Consider the following 13,943-nt stretch of genomic DNA (forward strand, 5'->3'; position numbering starts at 1 on the left):
GCAGTCTTAAAACAAGTGAGTCCTGCATCTCCACAGCTGGGATGTATTTTGATGGGAGACACCTTTGGAGATACCAACAGCAACTCCCTGTTCCTGCCCCAGAGCAGTGCCACCCCAGTGTGCCTGTGCCACAGCTGTCCACGTTGCCTCTCGTGGTGGAGTTAACCAGAGAGCAACCTCCATCCCCAGGGGTCCTGTGTCTCCACACTGGCCCTGGCAGCCTCCCCCAAGCCCTGGGAGCAGCCAGGTGTTCCCAGGGGCTATTCCTGGCTCCAAGACAGCCTGGCACCCCTGTGGCGCAGTGGGTGCCTGCTGATGGCACAGATGTCAGTCAGGTCCCGCAGGCAGAGCAGCAACTGCAGAGATGGGAGCCTGATGCCACAGCCATTCGGGCACATGAATGTCCCTGTGTCCCCCAGCCCTGCCGCCCAGGGGAGAGGGCTGCACTGACCATGTCCAACTGGGCCTCGGTGTCCTCCAGGGCCACATCCATGGGGATCCTGAGCCATGCAGTGGAGAGCTGGAAGAGGTTAAGCACAGCCAGCTTGATCTGCCCCAGCAACAGGGTCTTCTGGGTGGCTGTGCTTTGGACACGGGCCCAGCAGGACTCCTAGGGGACAGAAACAAAGCCCTGGCTCCCCACCACCACTGCCCTGTGTCCTCCTGCACCCCCCAGGCCAGGATGGGGGACCCAGCAGTCCTGGCTGTGTATCCCCCCATGCAGAGCTGCTGCTTTCTGGGCATGTGTGGGGACCCTCAGCTCAGCCCAGGGGGTGGAACCCAGCATACCACCACCACTTTGGTCATCTCCCCTCTGCAGACACCAGGGATCTGTACTGCTGCTCCTTTCCCTTGGTGGGGGGTCCTGGGTCACCCCATATCCCCTCTTACCCACTGGAGCACGTCTTGGCGGGCGGCCTGCAGGCGCGTGTGGAGCTGGGCCAGCTCATTATTGGTGCTCAGGAGCTCAGTGCTCATCTCCTCCTGGTACCGCTGGAGCCGTGCCCTGCCCTGGGCCAGCCGTTCCTGCCCAGCTTCTGCCTCCTGTGCCAGGGCTGCCCGTGCCTCCGCCAGCACCCCGAAATGTGCCAGCATGGCCGGCACATCCTGGAACTGGGCAGTGGGAGGGGGGGGCTGAGAGGCTGCGGGAGCTGCTGCCCTGGACAGGGCTGGCCCCCGCCACAAGGGGCTTGGGACACGCCAAAGTGGCACCGCAGGGCTCACCTGCCCCATGCTGGCCAGCGCGTCCCGCAGGTAGTCCCCGAAGCGGCGGAGGCTCCGCAGGCGCCGGGCCAGGCGCTCCCTGTGCTGCAGGAGCCCCTCGAGCTCCCGGTGCAGGCGGGCGGCCTCGGCCCCCAGGGCCACCGCCCACGCCCGCTCCTCACCCGCCCTCCGCTCCCGCCTCGCCGCCACAGCCTGTGGGGTGGGACGGGGTCAGCGCGGCCCCCGCGGCCAGCCCGGCCCCCGCCCCCGCCCCGGCACCTTCAGGAAGGCGTCGAATTTGAGGGCGACATCCCGCAGCTCCTCTTCCCTCCGGGCCAGCTGCTCCCGGCGCTGCGCCAGGCGCTCCATCCTCTGCCGAAACTCCTGCGGGACCAACCGGGTGCTGAGAGCATCACGCTGTGCTGGCGCACCCGAGGCAGGGGTGGGTGCTAGCCTGGGGACGGCTGGGGACATGCCGGCTCTCTGCTCGTCCCCAGGGCACGCCACAACCCCTGGGGAGGGGGAACACAACAGGCTGGGGCCGCCCTTACCTCCCGCTGGCTCTGCAGCTCCTGCTCCACCTCTGCCACCTCCCGCCTCTTCAGCAGCACGCGAGTGGAGGGCATCAGAGTGGCTGCATCCCGCGCTGGCACCGTCCTGCCACGGGCTGCACGGAGCTCAGCATGGCTGGAGGGAAAAGAGAACCCGGGCAGGGGCATCTGCCATTGTGGCATGGGCAGGACCCCCATGGACCACCACTGCCTGCAGAGCCTGGCCACCCCCCGCGTGTGCAGAGACCCCACAGGGTTATCTCTACCTGCATTCGGGTTCTTGCCCACCACTTCTGCTTCAGCCTCCCCTCACCTGGAGACCCCCAGCGCCAGCGCTGCCCCCCAGGGAAGGACAAGTCACGGCACAACCTCAGCTTTCTGGTTAGACCCTGGCAAACCCCCCTGCCTCCTCCCAGCCCACAGCTGGGGTGCCCTCCTCCCTAGGGACACAGCACCCACCCAGTGACACCCACCCTGGCAGCAGCAACACAAACTGAGACCCCCAGGGACGCAGGACATGCTGGCCCCGTTTCCAACCCCCCTTGCTCTGCTCCAGCCAGCAGCACCCACCGTGGGAGCAGCTGCCCGTCCCCAGGAGGACGGAGGGGTCTCACTCACAGCAGCAGCCGTAGCTTGTCCTGGAAAGCCTCACGCAAATGCTCCTCCAGGTCCTGCTCCTCCAGGTCTAAGTCCATCTCAGCCGGTGGCTCCTCCTCGCCCCGGGGCCTGTGGAGGAGCTGGGAGAGGGCAGACGAGATGGCAGCAGCACACAACACTGTTGCCAGGGGCAGCCGGAGGCTCCTGCGGTTCCCTGGGATTTTCCTGGCATGGCTCTGAGCGTTGCTGTGAGGGTTCAGTGCTGGGCACCAGGAATGCACCAGGGCTGCCTGGGGACAGCTGCAGGTGGGTCCCACCCTCAGCCCTCTAACCACAGTCCACCCTCACACTTACACTCCATTCCCTCCAGCCCTCAGACCCTGCTCCAGCCCCTCAGAACTCTCTGGGTTCCACAGCCCTTCAGAGACCACTTGTGCACAGCCAGACTCCAACCACCATCCCACCAAGTGCTCAGGTATGCCCCCCCCCGTGCCCCCCAGCTCACACTGTTCTTACATCCCAGGGATGGCTCAGCCCCCTTGACTTCACCAGTGCCCACGATGACCCTCCCCACATGCCCTGGGAGTGCTTCCCTTCCACTCCATGTGTCATCAGATTCCATTCATCCTCATGTGAGTGCTCATGCCCCCCAATTAACCTGCACACACAGACCCCCTGTGTGCACTCCCTTCCTCCTCCATCACTCTACACACTCTCTCACACCACTCCCCACTTTAGTTTACTCCTGTCCCCTCTTGCAGAGTCCTCTGCTCCCCCATCCCACCCCATCCTGCTCCATTTGGCCATTCCCATGAGTGTGTTGATCCCTCTACTCCCTCCATGCACATTCAGATCCCTCCCTGCTCCCCTCTGTGCCTTTTCACCCCTCTCTTTACCCCGCAGGGTGCTCAGACTGGACCAGTCCCTGCACCCTTCCTGCACATCCCGACCCTCTGTCACGCACCCCACAGCTCTCCTGATCCCCTCTGTGTGGACCCTGCTTCCCTCTTCCCCTCCCTGTATAAGTTCCCTCCATGCTTTCCATCGTGCTTTCCATGCCTTTCCACCAGGCATCCCCCTTAAAGCCACCTCGCAAGGAACAGATTAACTCCCGACTCAGATACAGAGCAACATTTCAGACAGAATAGGGGAAAAAATATTTATAATAAAAACAACTCAGCCTCCCCAGAGTCAGCATCAGCCAGGTCCTGCCTGCACACTCATTTCTTCCCTTATCCTGGGACCACTGTGGCCCTGTGGTGACTTTCCCCATCCCAGCACTGCTCATGGGGACTGAGCCAGAATCCCACACTGGAATTCGAGTCCGTCACAGGCACCAAGGTGAGTGGGTTACTGTTCCCATGCCCTGCCCGTGCTGGGTGTCACCTTGTTTTAAGGACATCCGAGACAAAGAGGAACAAGAAGAGAGAAGAGAAACAGAGAAACGTGGCTGGGGAAGGACGGAGTGAAACTGTGGAAGGGGCGAGTGGAGAAAGGAGTGGGAAGGCTCTGACTGAACTGGCCTGTCGCAGGACATCGACAGCCTGTGCTCAGCCACACGCAAATGAGGACGTGCTTGATGCTGGATTCCAGCTGGAGCTCCATGTACTTCCTCGAGGAGGGATGGAAGTTATGAGCCTCGTGTCTCTTCTCCCCTTGCTTCCTGTAGAGAGACCCTGCCGTGCAGCTCTCCATCGTCACCTATGCAAGGCACAGACCAGCAGCATCTCAGCTACAGCCAACAGGCAACAGGAACTCCTCCCTCCCTGGCAGATGCTCCAGGAAGACCCACCCAGAAGGTGGCTCTGCCCCAGGGCTCACCTTCCATGAGGTAGTTCAGATAAGCAGCCTGGGCACTGTTCCCATCGACCAGCGCCATCACCTCCTGCTTGGTGCAGCTGCTCATGGCCTCCTCATCCCCCTTCCCCTCCTCGTCATCTTCAGAGTCCACCAGCACTAAGACATCACCTGAGTCTGGATGCCTGGGAACAGCAGAGCAAGTGGAGGTGGGCTGAAAGGCTAAGGAGAGCCTGTTCCCTGCCCTTCAGGAAGGCAGACTAGTGAGGCCACGCAGACTGGGCTGAGGAATGTCAACACTCACCTGAATGCAGCACCTGAATGGGACAGAAGGGAAAGACAGGGTTAGAAACCAGCCCCCTTGGGCAGTGCTACTGGTTTTACTGGGCTGCACAACCCCTGCCAGTCCTGTCTCCATGTCTGTGCCTCCATGTGGAGCTGCCAGCAACCGGACAGTCCCCACACAAAGGCACAGACACAAAGGTGACCTGACAACACATGCAACCCTGACTGACTCCAGAATACCTGGAGGGACAGGCAAGTTAGGAATAAACCAGGAAGGAGGAACCAATCCCTACCTCTCAGGCACAGGAGGGGATTGTAGTACAAGACAACCCCAGTGATGGTGAGAATACCCAGGAGGGACAGGACCACCACAGCACCCACGATCCCAACAATGTTCACTGGCTCTGTGGAGAGGGGACACAGGCTTGTCACCAGGACACAGATGGATGAGGAATTCCCAGTGCAAGTGAAAAGGCAGGTTCTTAGTAGCAAATGTGGTGTGTCCCCCCTCCCGACTCCCTGCCACGGCAGCCCCACTCACCCTTCACCGTGAGGCAGACGAAGAGCTCCCTCAGCCCCACGGGGTTCTGGGCCTTGCAGACGTAGCAGCCCCCGTCAGTGTCCTGGGAGCAGTTCTGGATGGTGAGCTGGGACACGTTGCCCTCCTGGGTGATGAGGAACCTCCCTCCAGGCTGGATCTCCACCTCTGGCTGGGTGATGTCCCGCAGCCAGCTGATCCGTGCCGCCGGCGTGCTCTCAGTCACACGGCATGTCAGGGTCACGTTGTCACCCACAAAGCAGGTCTTGGGGGGCTCTGACTCCAGTGAAGGGATTTCTGAACAGCCCAAGGGGAAAAAGAAAAGAAAAACAGGAGTCAAGGAGGGAATGGAGGCAATTAACATAACAAGCAATCAGCCATCTGACTGATTAATAATCATTAACAGAAGGGAGCCAGGCAGGAGTCTGGCAGGTGAGCACTGTGGGTTCAGCATTCAGTTCACTCAGGAGCCTCCTGAAGCAGCTTCCATGGTGCTCAGTCCCTTCTGACATCTGTCTTTATATCCCCAGGGAAGAATGGTCTGAGGGTAGCCAGAGGGAAGATGGCAGAGAGGAGAAAGGCAGCCCAGGAAGTTTCCTTGGGATCAGAAGAGCTCTTGTGAAGCCCTGACAACCCCTGGGAGATAAATACAGCCTGGGTTTTCAAAAGCCACTTTAGACAGATCCCTAAGATGCCTGAAGGAGTCTGGGGGCACACACGACCCTTCTGTATCCCCAGCTCTACCGAACTTAATCTCAACCTGAGCAAGGCACTAAAGCCAGCTCTCACTTTCACACAGGCATGTGCAAAAGCTTTCCACAGGTGAAAACCCTGCTGTGCTGAGATTGGAGTCCCCTGAAGCTGGACCCAAAACACAGTTCACCTGCAACTATGCCATGATGGATCTCAGCTGCAGGATGTCTGTGCCTTATGCTGTCACCCCTGCCCAAGCCAAGCCCTGCCATGCTGCCTCCTGGCTTTCCCGACCACCTCAGTGCTCCAGAGGGCAGGGAACGACTGGAGTACCCACCTGCCCAACTGTTAGCAGGCAAATTAAGTTAATGAGGCAGCAAATCAACTCACTTATCTCCACAGTGCATGAAGGCTGCTCCTGCTTGACCACATGGTTGCCGACACACTTGAAGACTTTGCGGTGGGAGAGGTGGGAGCTGTTCAGTGTCTCCACGTGGGTGTCTGAGGAGTTCGTGGAGCTGATGACCCAGCTGGAGTTCTCCAGATCGTGCCCCTCTTCTCTCCAGTGCAGGGTGGGGTGGGGGTATCCCCCAGGCCAGCTGCAAAACAGCTGCAGCATCAGCCCCGATGAGGAGGTCTCAGCCCAGCACTTCGGGGCTGACTGTGGTGCGTCTGTCAGCAAGAACAGCACACGGTCACAAACACTTCCAGGTCACTGCTCTCGGCATCTCAGGGCTGGGACTCTAGCAAGTGTTCATTTGTCATCATTCCCCTTGAAAATCTTCCTGGTTTCCCTGCCAATCTTGCTACCTGACCCATGTCCCACAGTCCCAGGGGAGGACAGCTCTGGGTGACAGACGACAGGGACCAAGAAGGGGCTGTCACAGCCCCCACAGCCAAGCCTTGAGGGAGGAAAAGAATCACTGCTATAGCTTTATCCAATGGAAATGAGATAAACACCTAAAAATGCAGTGGGACAACAAAAACTCCACACTGCTCTGGTCCTCATGTCACAGCTACAAGGGGGTCACACTGATGCAAACTCTCTGAGAACAAGGTTTTGCCTCTCCCTGTCATTGATACAAGCACACAATCCACCTCAGCACGAGGAAGAACTTTCCATTGAGGGTGGTAGAGCACTGGAACAGGCTGCCTAGGGAGGGTGTGGACCCTCCCTCTCTGGAGACATTCCAAACCCAGCGGGGCGAGTTCCTGTGTCACCTGCTCCAGGTGACCCTGTCTTCGCAAGGGGGTTGGACTGGGTGATCTGCAGAGGTCTCCCCCAACCCTAACAATCCTGTGATTTCCCAAGGGAACATGGAAAACAGCAGGGCTCTTGTCCAGGGACAAGTAACCAGCTTCTCAGAGCCACCAGCCCATCTCTGGCTGTTCCTGGCTACAAGGAGCTCTGCCCACAGGGATCCTGGTGACTCCAGAGTCAGTGACAATGAGGCCAAACCAGGTGTGCTCCCCTCCGTCCTGACACCTCTGGCAGCCAGCAGTGGGGACAAACTCCAGCCAAGAACACAGGTAGGGCAGGTCCTTGCTGGCCTTGTGCCAGGGCCACTTCCCAACCATGGAGAGGTATGTTATTAAACACAGGAATACCTACGGGAGTGGGTCAGAAGCCAACAGAGAGCCAAGCGCAGTCCCCTCAGGCAGAGCAGAGCAGGGCTCACGTTTCAGGCACAGTCCCATCTGCTCCTTCCACACACAGATCCACACACATGTGCTTGGTTAACTGCCACAAAGATCCTGGACTCTGATCCAGGCAGATTTAACATGCTGTGCCCCTGCGTGTGCCTAACCCAGTGCTGAACAAGACCCCACTGAGAGATGAGACCAAAGCAAGCCCCACACCAGGTCTGCAGCCCCAATGAGGTTGCAGAGGAATGCCTGAGGCTTATTTTGGGAAGCATTTATTCAAGTGACTTTCAAATGACATGATTAAAAAAAAAATCATGGCAAACCCCCAGGTGAGCTATAAGGACATACCTTCCTGGGGCTTGGCTCTCCAGGAACTATACACACACATCTTGGGTGATCTTTGAAACCACCCAGCTCAGGCAAGAAAGTTCTCTGCAACACCTCCTCTGTCCCAGCTCTGGGGAGGATCATAACTGATCCCAAATCCTGGTATGGTCAATAGAACAATCTGTCAGTTTGAACCACCAGAAAGTGCCCCACATCAAGGTGGACACAGTCCTTCCAGGACGTCCACGTGGACAGAGCCCTTCCAGGATGTCCACGTGGACAGAGCCCTTCCAGGATGTCCAGCCAGAGCTGGCCAGAGCCCACTTTTTGGGCTGGCCCCAGGAACACACCTCCTGAAGCCACCAGCTTTACATCCTGAACTTCCAGGCTCTCCCACAACAACTCTGACTAAACATAACAGAGATCTGCTCCCCAAAACGTAAACAAACCAAAAACCTAAAAACCTCCACCCCCCCAACCATAAAACCGCACAAACCACGGGCAAAAAGGACCTGTTGTTTGACCCACAGAAGAGCCAACAGTGCTTGTATCAAACCACACACAGACACGCCAAGGAATCCCTGGGAGGTGTGGAACTGCAAGTCTCCTTCACACCAGGTGCTTCCCATCCAAAACAAACACAGAACCGCAGCTCAAGGCAGGGCTGCACCTTTGTCCTGTCACTACAATGTTTACTCTACTGCTTGGGGGTTTTTTTAAGTGCAGTTTTAAACAAAAAGAGAACTTTTGGGTACCACCCACGGGACGGGTTGAAGACTGCCAGCTGGTAATTCCCACACAAAGCCCCTACAGGTCCCAGGAGGTTGGTTTACAGCGGTGACAAGTCTGTGTCCAAAAAGGTTCACTCCAGCCCAAGCTAAGTTGTTTATGGGTATTCCAGTGTTCCACATCACCTTTGTCATGGCTGGAAATTAGTTGGCACATTCATTCCAGGCTAATAAACGAAGTTCAGAGTGCAGCACCAACACCTGGCACATCATAAATACAGTTTGCTCCTGAGTGTTTTGCCCCAGTGCTCCAGATTTGGGGCTCCCACCTCCTAAGACCCATGCCCGTGATATATTCCCTGAAGCAGTGTGGGGTTTGATTCCTTCACTCCAGACCTCTGTGTGACCTTTCACACTCAATCTGAATGTTCCTTGCTGCAGGAAGGAAATTTTTAATCCTGTAAACTTTCAGAGATTTAATCTGTACAAAACAGGCACAACATTTACATACACGGAGAAGGAAGGAACACCCCGAAGGCAAACAGCAAACAGGTCACACAAGGCAGGTGCTGACAGAAAGAGCAAGAACAAAGGAAGGGGCCAAGAGGGCACAGAGGGTCAGTGAAACAGGCAAACTGGCAGCAGATTTTCCTCCTTCTCAATCCTGAAGTCACCAAGAGTGGCACCAGCCACAGGACCTGTGCTCCCTGCTAATCCGGAGGGGGCTGTTTCCATGGAATACGTGAGGAATCCAGGCAAGATAAAGCTCCCTGGCAGAAGCAGGAAGGACCTGCAGCAGCTGTAAGCAAACTAATCCACCTGAGTACACTCCATCCTGAACTTCCACACGTGCTCTGAAGATTTCTGAGAATGAATGAACCAAATAGAGATGGAAATAGAAGAGAACACCAAAAGACACAACAGGGCTGAAGGACTACCCTGTGCTGATAATAGGGGCAGTTCCAGGACAATATTGCCAGCAATAAATCCAAGGAATGTGGTGCTTCCACTGAGAGCAGAAGGCTGCCCTGTAAGTCTCAACAACTGGGGACCCTCCATTCTCCCACCAAAACCATGGCACCAAGGAATGGCACAGCACATCTACTTCCAACATGTATTCCAATCAAGGGAAAAAAAGACAGTGAGCAGCAGCCCCCATCCTAAGGTTTATGAAGGCTCAAGTCAGCCAGATTCTGAGGCAAAGGGAACAGCTACACCCTGGAACATGCTACAGGGAAAGATCTACCCAAAAACTTATCACCAGCAATGAAGAAGAACTGAAGAGACATAGTGAGGACTTAACAGCTGGCATTGCGCACACCTGATCTGTGACAGGCCATTTGGACTCACGTTTTGGTGCTTGTGAGAGATTTTGCACGATAAACCCACCTTGTGCCTTTTTTATATTATTTTTCCACCTGTGCCAGACGGATTTGGGGACCTGCAAGACCGAGGGGAGGAGGTTCAGTCAGTGGGACTGACTTACTGGCTACCAGGAGCTGGACCCTGTGCTCGTGGTCCGTCTTGTTCAGCACTTCCTTGCAGGTGTAGTTGCCTTCGTCCTGCACTCGCAGCCCCGTGATGCTCAGGGAGCTGTTGTTGACCAGGGAAAAGCGGACGTCCGGGGGTAAGGAGAGCCTCGAGGAGAAGAGAGGCGGGAAGGAGCGCGGGTCCCCTTGGAACCAGGTCACCTCGGTTGCCTCTTTGGAGACGTTGCGGCATAAAAGGAGGATGCTTCCTCCGACCTGCCCAAACACCACTTCATCTGTTCCTGGAAAAGAGAAGGGACAGTGTTAGGGATGTAGGGAAGGGGCGAAGTTGCCTTTTATCAGCAAAGACCGGGATATCTGATATACATCAACGCTTTGAGGTGCTTGTTAGGGGACTGCTGAGGGATCTCCAAGGTGATCAAAAACATCCAGCGCAGACACAAGATTAGGAAAAGGGACACAGCTCCCTGCTCCCCTCCCCTCAGCCCGTGCTACCTGCGGCCTCCCTGCGCGGCACCAGCCTCCAGACGCAAAGAGCGAGGAAGAACCGTACCGGCGGCGTCCCGCCGGGGAGCTGCATGGCTGCGTGCCGCTGCTGCAGCCCCGCGGAGGCGGTGCCGCCCGGCCTCCGCCCTGGCGAGCGGGCAGGGCAGGGCAGGGAGAGCGGGCGGACCCGTCCGGGGGGACCCGCCCGCCCGCCGGGGCCCGTGAGGGGGTCGTGGATCAGCTCCCGCCGCTCCAGCACCGCCATCTTGAGCACCCGCCATCTTGGGCGCCCCCCCGGCCCCGCCCGCCATCTTGGGGTCACCTCACGCCCCCCCCCGCCATGTCGGGCGGACCCCTCAGGGCGGCGCGGGGCCGGGGCGTTGCCCTCAGGTGCCGCCCATGGACCGGGAATGTTTGACACAAGGAAAATGGTGTTTCCTGAGGGCAAAACCAAACGGGTAAGCGAACCCCACGTCCGGAGAGCTTCTGTAATTCACCCGCTTAGAGACACCCCACAGGCAGTGCAGCGTGAAGAGCAGTGATAAAAGATCACCCCTCTATGTAACCCCGCAGCAAGACCTGTAAAGCATTCAGGTATCTTTTAGGTTTCTCCAGGACATGTTTCACCTGGGGAAGGCACGTGGCCATCACATAGAGCGCTCAAAGCCCACAGCGTTGTCCCGCTGGGCCCTGGCACATTAATTATTAATTAACCTAATTGGCGGCAGGGCTGCCCCAGGTAACCGGAGCTCGGGTCCCGCTTCCCTGGGCGGCACAGCCTGCTGCGGCCCCGTCCCGCCGGGGGGCGCCATAGAGCTGCAGTGGGGGGGGCCAGCGGTCCGTCTTCACCAATGGGAGCGGAGCGCGGCGGCGTCTCCGCCAATGGGCGCGGGGGGCGGGCAGCGCGGAGCCGCCGCCGCAGCCGCCGCAGCCGCCGCAGTCACAACCACAGCCATGCCGGTGGACCTGGGGCAGTGGGACGGGCCGCTGAGCCTCGCCGAGGTGGAGCAGAAGCCGGCTCAGCCGCTGCGGGTCAAGTATGGCTCCGTTGAGATCGACGAGCTGGGCAAGGTGCTCACGCCCACTCAGGTGAGCAGCGCCCGGCCCCCCGCTCGGGGGGGTGCCGCAGCAAAATGGCGGGAGGCGGCCGGGCCTCTTGCGCCGTCTCTGCGGCAGCTCCGGCCGGAGCTTCACCTGGTGCGGGGGGACAGAGAGGGGCTGAGCTTTGCTGTCGACCCTGATGCAGGGACGGACGTGTCGCGGGCAGAGGCCCGTGGCTCTCACAGCCTGGGCGAGCTGGCATGAACTTCGAACTCTTTGGATGTCGCAACCGGCACTGGTCGCAGGTTGCCCTGTGTGCAGGGCAGGTGGCTGGCCCGGGCAGCGGGGCCGGTGCTAACGCGGTCACTCCTGCAGGTCCAGCATCGCCCCACCAGCATCGAGTGGGATGGCTGCGATCCCCAGAAGCTTTACACCCTGGTTCTCACAGATCCTGATGCGCCCAGCAGGAAGGACCCAAAGTTCAGGTATGGGAGTGAGCCTGGGTTGCCTGAGGAAAATGGAACATCCCTCTTGGGCTGAGAGGATTAGGAGGAGTTTGGGACTGTGCTTCTCCTAAGGTGCAGCTATGGGGCTGTGGCTTGGCATAGAAACGGTGTCCTTGCATCTCTCCTTCAGCCAGGGACAGCATGGGGAGGAGCAGCTGCTCTTTCCAGGGGTGTTGGGAGATCTGTTGCAGTTAGAGCAGCACAGCATCTGCTGCTTGCTCTAATTTGGCCCATGTGTGAGTTGGAGTTAGGCTTGTCTGTGTTGGTGGTAGAGTCTTAAACCTGGGGCCAGTTCACTTTTCTCAGGTCAGCTCAGAAGCTTGTGGAACATCCACTCTTGGGGGTCAGGCTGTAGTTTTCCCACGGCCACAAGGCAGGCCAATGGAGCTGGGTTTGGCAGGTTGTGCATCCCAAAGGAGCAGTACCTGCTCTGGGACCACTGCTCTTTGGGTTTGGCAATCCAGGAATCAGCTGTTTGCTTATCCTTCACTGACAGCCTTGTGGAAAAGCAGCAGCTTGGAGTGATAAAGGGATTGTGCCACAATCTGATTGTTCTTTGCCCTCTCCTTTCAGGGAGTGGCATCACTTCTTGGTGACCAACATGAAAGGCAACAATGTGGGCAGCGGGACCGTGATGTCGGATTATGTTGGCTCCGGGCCTCCCAAGGGAACAGGTTGGTACCTGCCTGCAGCAGTTCCCAAGCAGCGCTACATGGATCAAACACAGTGCACAAGGGTGGGGGGAAGCCAGCAGGAAAGGCTCCGTGCAAGATTGCCCGTGGCTGCATGAAGCCACACCCAGCAGGAGCACGTACGGAGCATATCTAGTGCATCTTCTCTAAGCTGCCTTAAGCTCCATCATCCTCAGCCTCCCGATCCTGGAGCACGCAGGCACCTCCAGGGGTCACTTCAGAGCACACCTCGGACCTGGAATTTCCGGGTGCCCGGTGTGGTAACGCTCTCCCTCCCCGCAGGGCTGCACCGCTACGTGTGGCTGGTGTACGAGCAGCCCAAGCAGCTCTCCTGCAACGAGCCCGTCCTGTCCAACCGCTCCGGGGACAAGCGAGGCAAGTTCAAGGTGGCCGCTTTCCGCAGCAAGTACGGGCTGGGGGCGCCGGTGGCGGGCACCTGCTACCAGGCAGAGTGGGATGACTACGTGCCCAAGCTCTACGAGCAGCTGTCGGGGAAGTAGGGTGTGCAGCACCCACGGCTCGGGCACGGCGCTGTAGTTTTGTTTGATTAGTGAGTTGAACCCAAGTGTCCCGCTCTGACCGCTGGAGCTGTAACCCCGTCACTGTCCCTGCTCCGTGTCCGTGTGTGCAGGCCTGTGCTGACTGCCGTGGTACAGATGATCCTAGCTAGAGCTGCTGACAGGTGTCCCTGGAAGGGCCACTCCCTCCAAACTGATCTGCTTAAGGGAAACAAAAGCCTTTGTTAATTAGTGTCAATTCAGGGTGTCTCTGCTGTCCTGGGATGGCTTTAGATGTCAGGGGTGTGGGTACAGCACCACTTCTGGGCTAGTGCTGGCTGTGGAGACTCCCTCTTCAGGAGAGGAGAGGGCATAAGGGAAACTTTCCCTCCTCCCTCTTTTTTTTTTTTTTCCCCCCTCAACTTCTGGCCAGTGCCTCCCTGTCACCGCTCCTGTAGTGAAGGTGCAGCTCGAGGGGGAGGCAGGAGATGGTCTACACCACTTCTGTTCTCTGCTGCCACTCAAAGCTGAGACCACTTTGTTTTGTTCAGTCCTGTGGTGACCTGATCTTACCGTGCTCTTTGCTCACAGTGCAATTAAAAACTTACCAAGGTGTGTGGTGTGCTTGGTTGTCTTCTTGGGGGATGAGGGGAGTGCTCAGGGGAGCAGCTGGATGTTGTAGGGCTCCTGTCCTGCTGGGAAGAGGCTGGACCCTGTACCAGGGACTCCCCACTCCTGGAATATGCTGATGGCTGGAGTGACACAGCTCAAAGCAGTCATGTCTTTCCATCTTTACCTACCTTTAGTCCCTGTCCCAAGGATCCCCCTGGCTCTGTGGAGGCTCCTTCCCTCTGCAGGAGCCCCA

General features: G+C 58.1%; 3 protein-coding genes across 4 annotated transcripts; 1 reads left to right on the forward strand and 2 right to left on the reverse strand.

Moving 5' to 3' along the window:
• Nucleotides 1–27: 27 nt before the first annotated feature.
• CFAP73 (cilia and flagella associated protein 73) lies at nt 28–2,847 on the reverse strand. 2 transcript variants are annotated; one of them, XM_039384193.1, is made up of 7 exons: nt 2,373–2,847; nt 1,755–1,890; nt 1,483–1,587; nt 1,225–1,416; nt 892–1,113; nt 452–520; nt 28–356 (listed from the first exon to the last, which is right to left on the reverse strand). In XM_039384193.1, the coding sequence occupies exons 1-7, from the start codon at nt 2,447–2,449 to the stop codon at nt 261–263; spliced, it is 897 nt and encodes a 298-aa protein (XP_039240127.1). In that variant the 5' UTR covers nt 2,450–2,847; the 3' UTR covers nt 28–260. The 2 variants fall into 2 exon arrangements, with proteins under 2 accessions (XP_039240127.1, XP_027570182.2); XM_027714381.2 differs by having other exon boundaries at nt 452–610; nt 2,373–2,846.
• A 649-nt stretch (nt 2,848–3,496) lies between these two features.
• Nucleotides 3,497–10,990, reverse strand: VSIG10 (V-set and immunoglobulin domain containing 10). The gene is made up of 9 exons (XM_027714380.2): nt 10,909–10,990; nt 10,352–10,780; nt 9,853–10,137; nt 6,055–6,336; nt 4,975–5,268; nt 4,727–4,837; nt 4,453–4,465; nt 4,173–4,333; nt 3,497–4,052 (listed from the first exon to the last, which is right to left on the reverse strand). The coding sequence occupies exons 1-9, from the start codon at nt 10,988–10,990 to the stop codon at nt 3,982–3,984; spliced, it is 1,728 nt and encodes a 575-aa protein (XP_027570181.2). The 3' UTR covers nt 3,497–3,981.
• A 253-nt stretch (nt 10,991–11,243) lies between these two features.
• On the forward strand, nt 11,244–13,693 carry PEBP1 (phosphatidylethanolamine binding protein 1). Its single transcript, XM_027714382.1, has 4 exons — nt 11,244–11,431; nt 11,759–11,868; nt 12,463–12,563; nt 12,864–13,693. Exons 1-4 carry the CDS (start codon nt 11,297–11,299, stop codon nt 13,079–13,081), a joined length of 564 nt encoding a protein of 187 aa, XP_027570183.1. The 5' UTR covers nt 11,244–11,296; the 3' UTR covers nt 13,082–13,693.
• The last annotated feature ends 250 nt before the right edge of the window (nt 13,694–13,943 follow it).

This window comes from Pipra filicauda, unplaced genomic scaffold (genome assembly GCF_003945595.2).
Source record: "Pipra filicauda isolate LSUMZ 115617 unplaced genomic scaffold, ASM394559v2 scaffold33_size4404698_pilon, whole genome shotgun sequence".
Taxonomy (NCBI): domain Eukaryota; kingdom Metazoa; phylum Chordata; class Aves; order Passeriformes; family Pipridae; genus Pipra; species Pipra filicauda.

Coding starts and splice junctions, on each gene's coding strand:
- PEBP1 (XM_027714382.1), top strand. CDS start 11,297: ATGCCGGTGGACCTGGGGCAGTGGGACGGGCCGCTGAGCCTCGCCGAG. Junction 11,432..11,758: donor AGGTGCTCACGCCCACTCAG/GTGAGCAGCGCC, acceptor TCACTCCTGCAG/GTCCAGCATCGCCCCACCAG. Junction 12,564..12,863: donor CGGGCCTCCCAAGGGAACAG/GTTGGTACCTGC, acceptor CCCTCCCCGCAG/GGCTGCACCGCTACGTGTGG.
- VSIG10 (XM_027714380.2), bottom strand. CDS start 10,990: ATGGCCACGTGCCTTCCCCAGGTGAAACATGTCCTGGAGAAACCTAAA. Junction 6,337..9,852: donor GGTCCAGCTCCTGGTAGCCA/GTAAGTCAGTCC, acceptor TCTTGCTGACAG/ACGCACCACAGTCAGCCCCG. Junction 5,269..6,054: donor TTCATGCACTGTGGAGATAA/GTGAGTTGATTT, acceptor TGGGCTGTTCAG/AAATCCCTTCACTGGAGTCA.
- CFAP73 (XM_027714381.2), bottom strand. CDS start 2,449: ATGGACTTAGACCTGGAGGAGCAGGACCTGGAGGAGCATTTGCGTGAG. Junction 1,417..1,482: donor AATTCGACGCCTTCCTGAAG/GTGCCGGGGCGG, acceptor CCCACCCCACAG/GCTGTGGCGGCGAGGCGGGA. Junction 1,114..1,224: donor CGCTGGCCAGCATGGGGCAG/GTGAGCCCTGCG, acceptor CCCACTGCCCAG/TTCCAGGATGTGCCGGCCAT.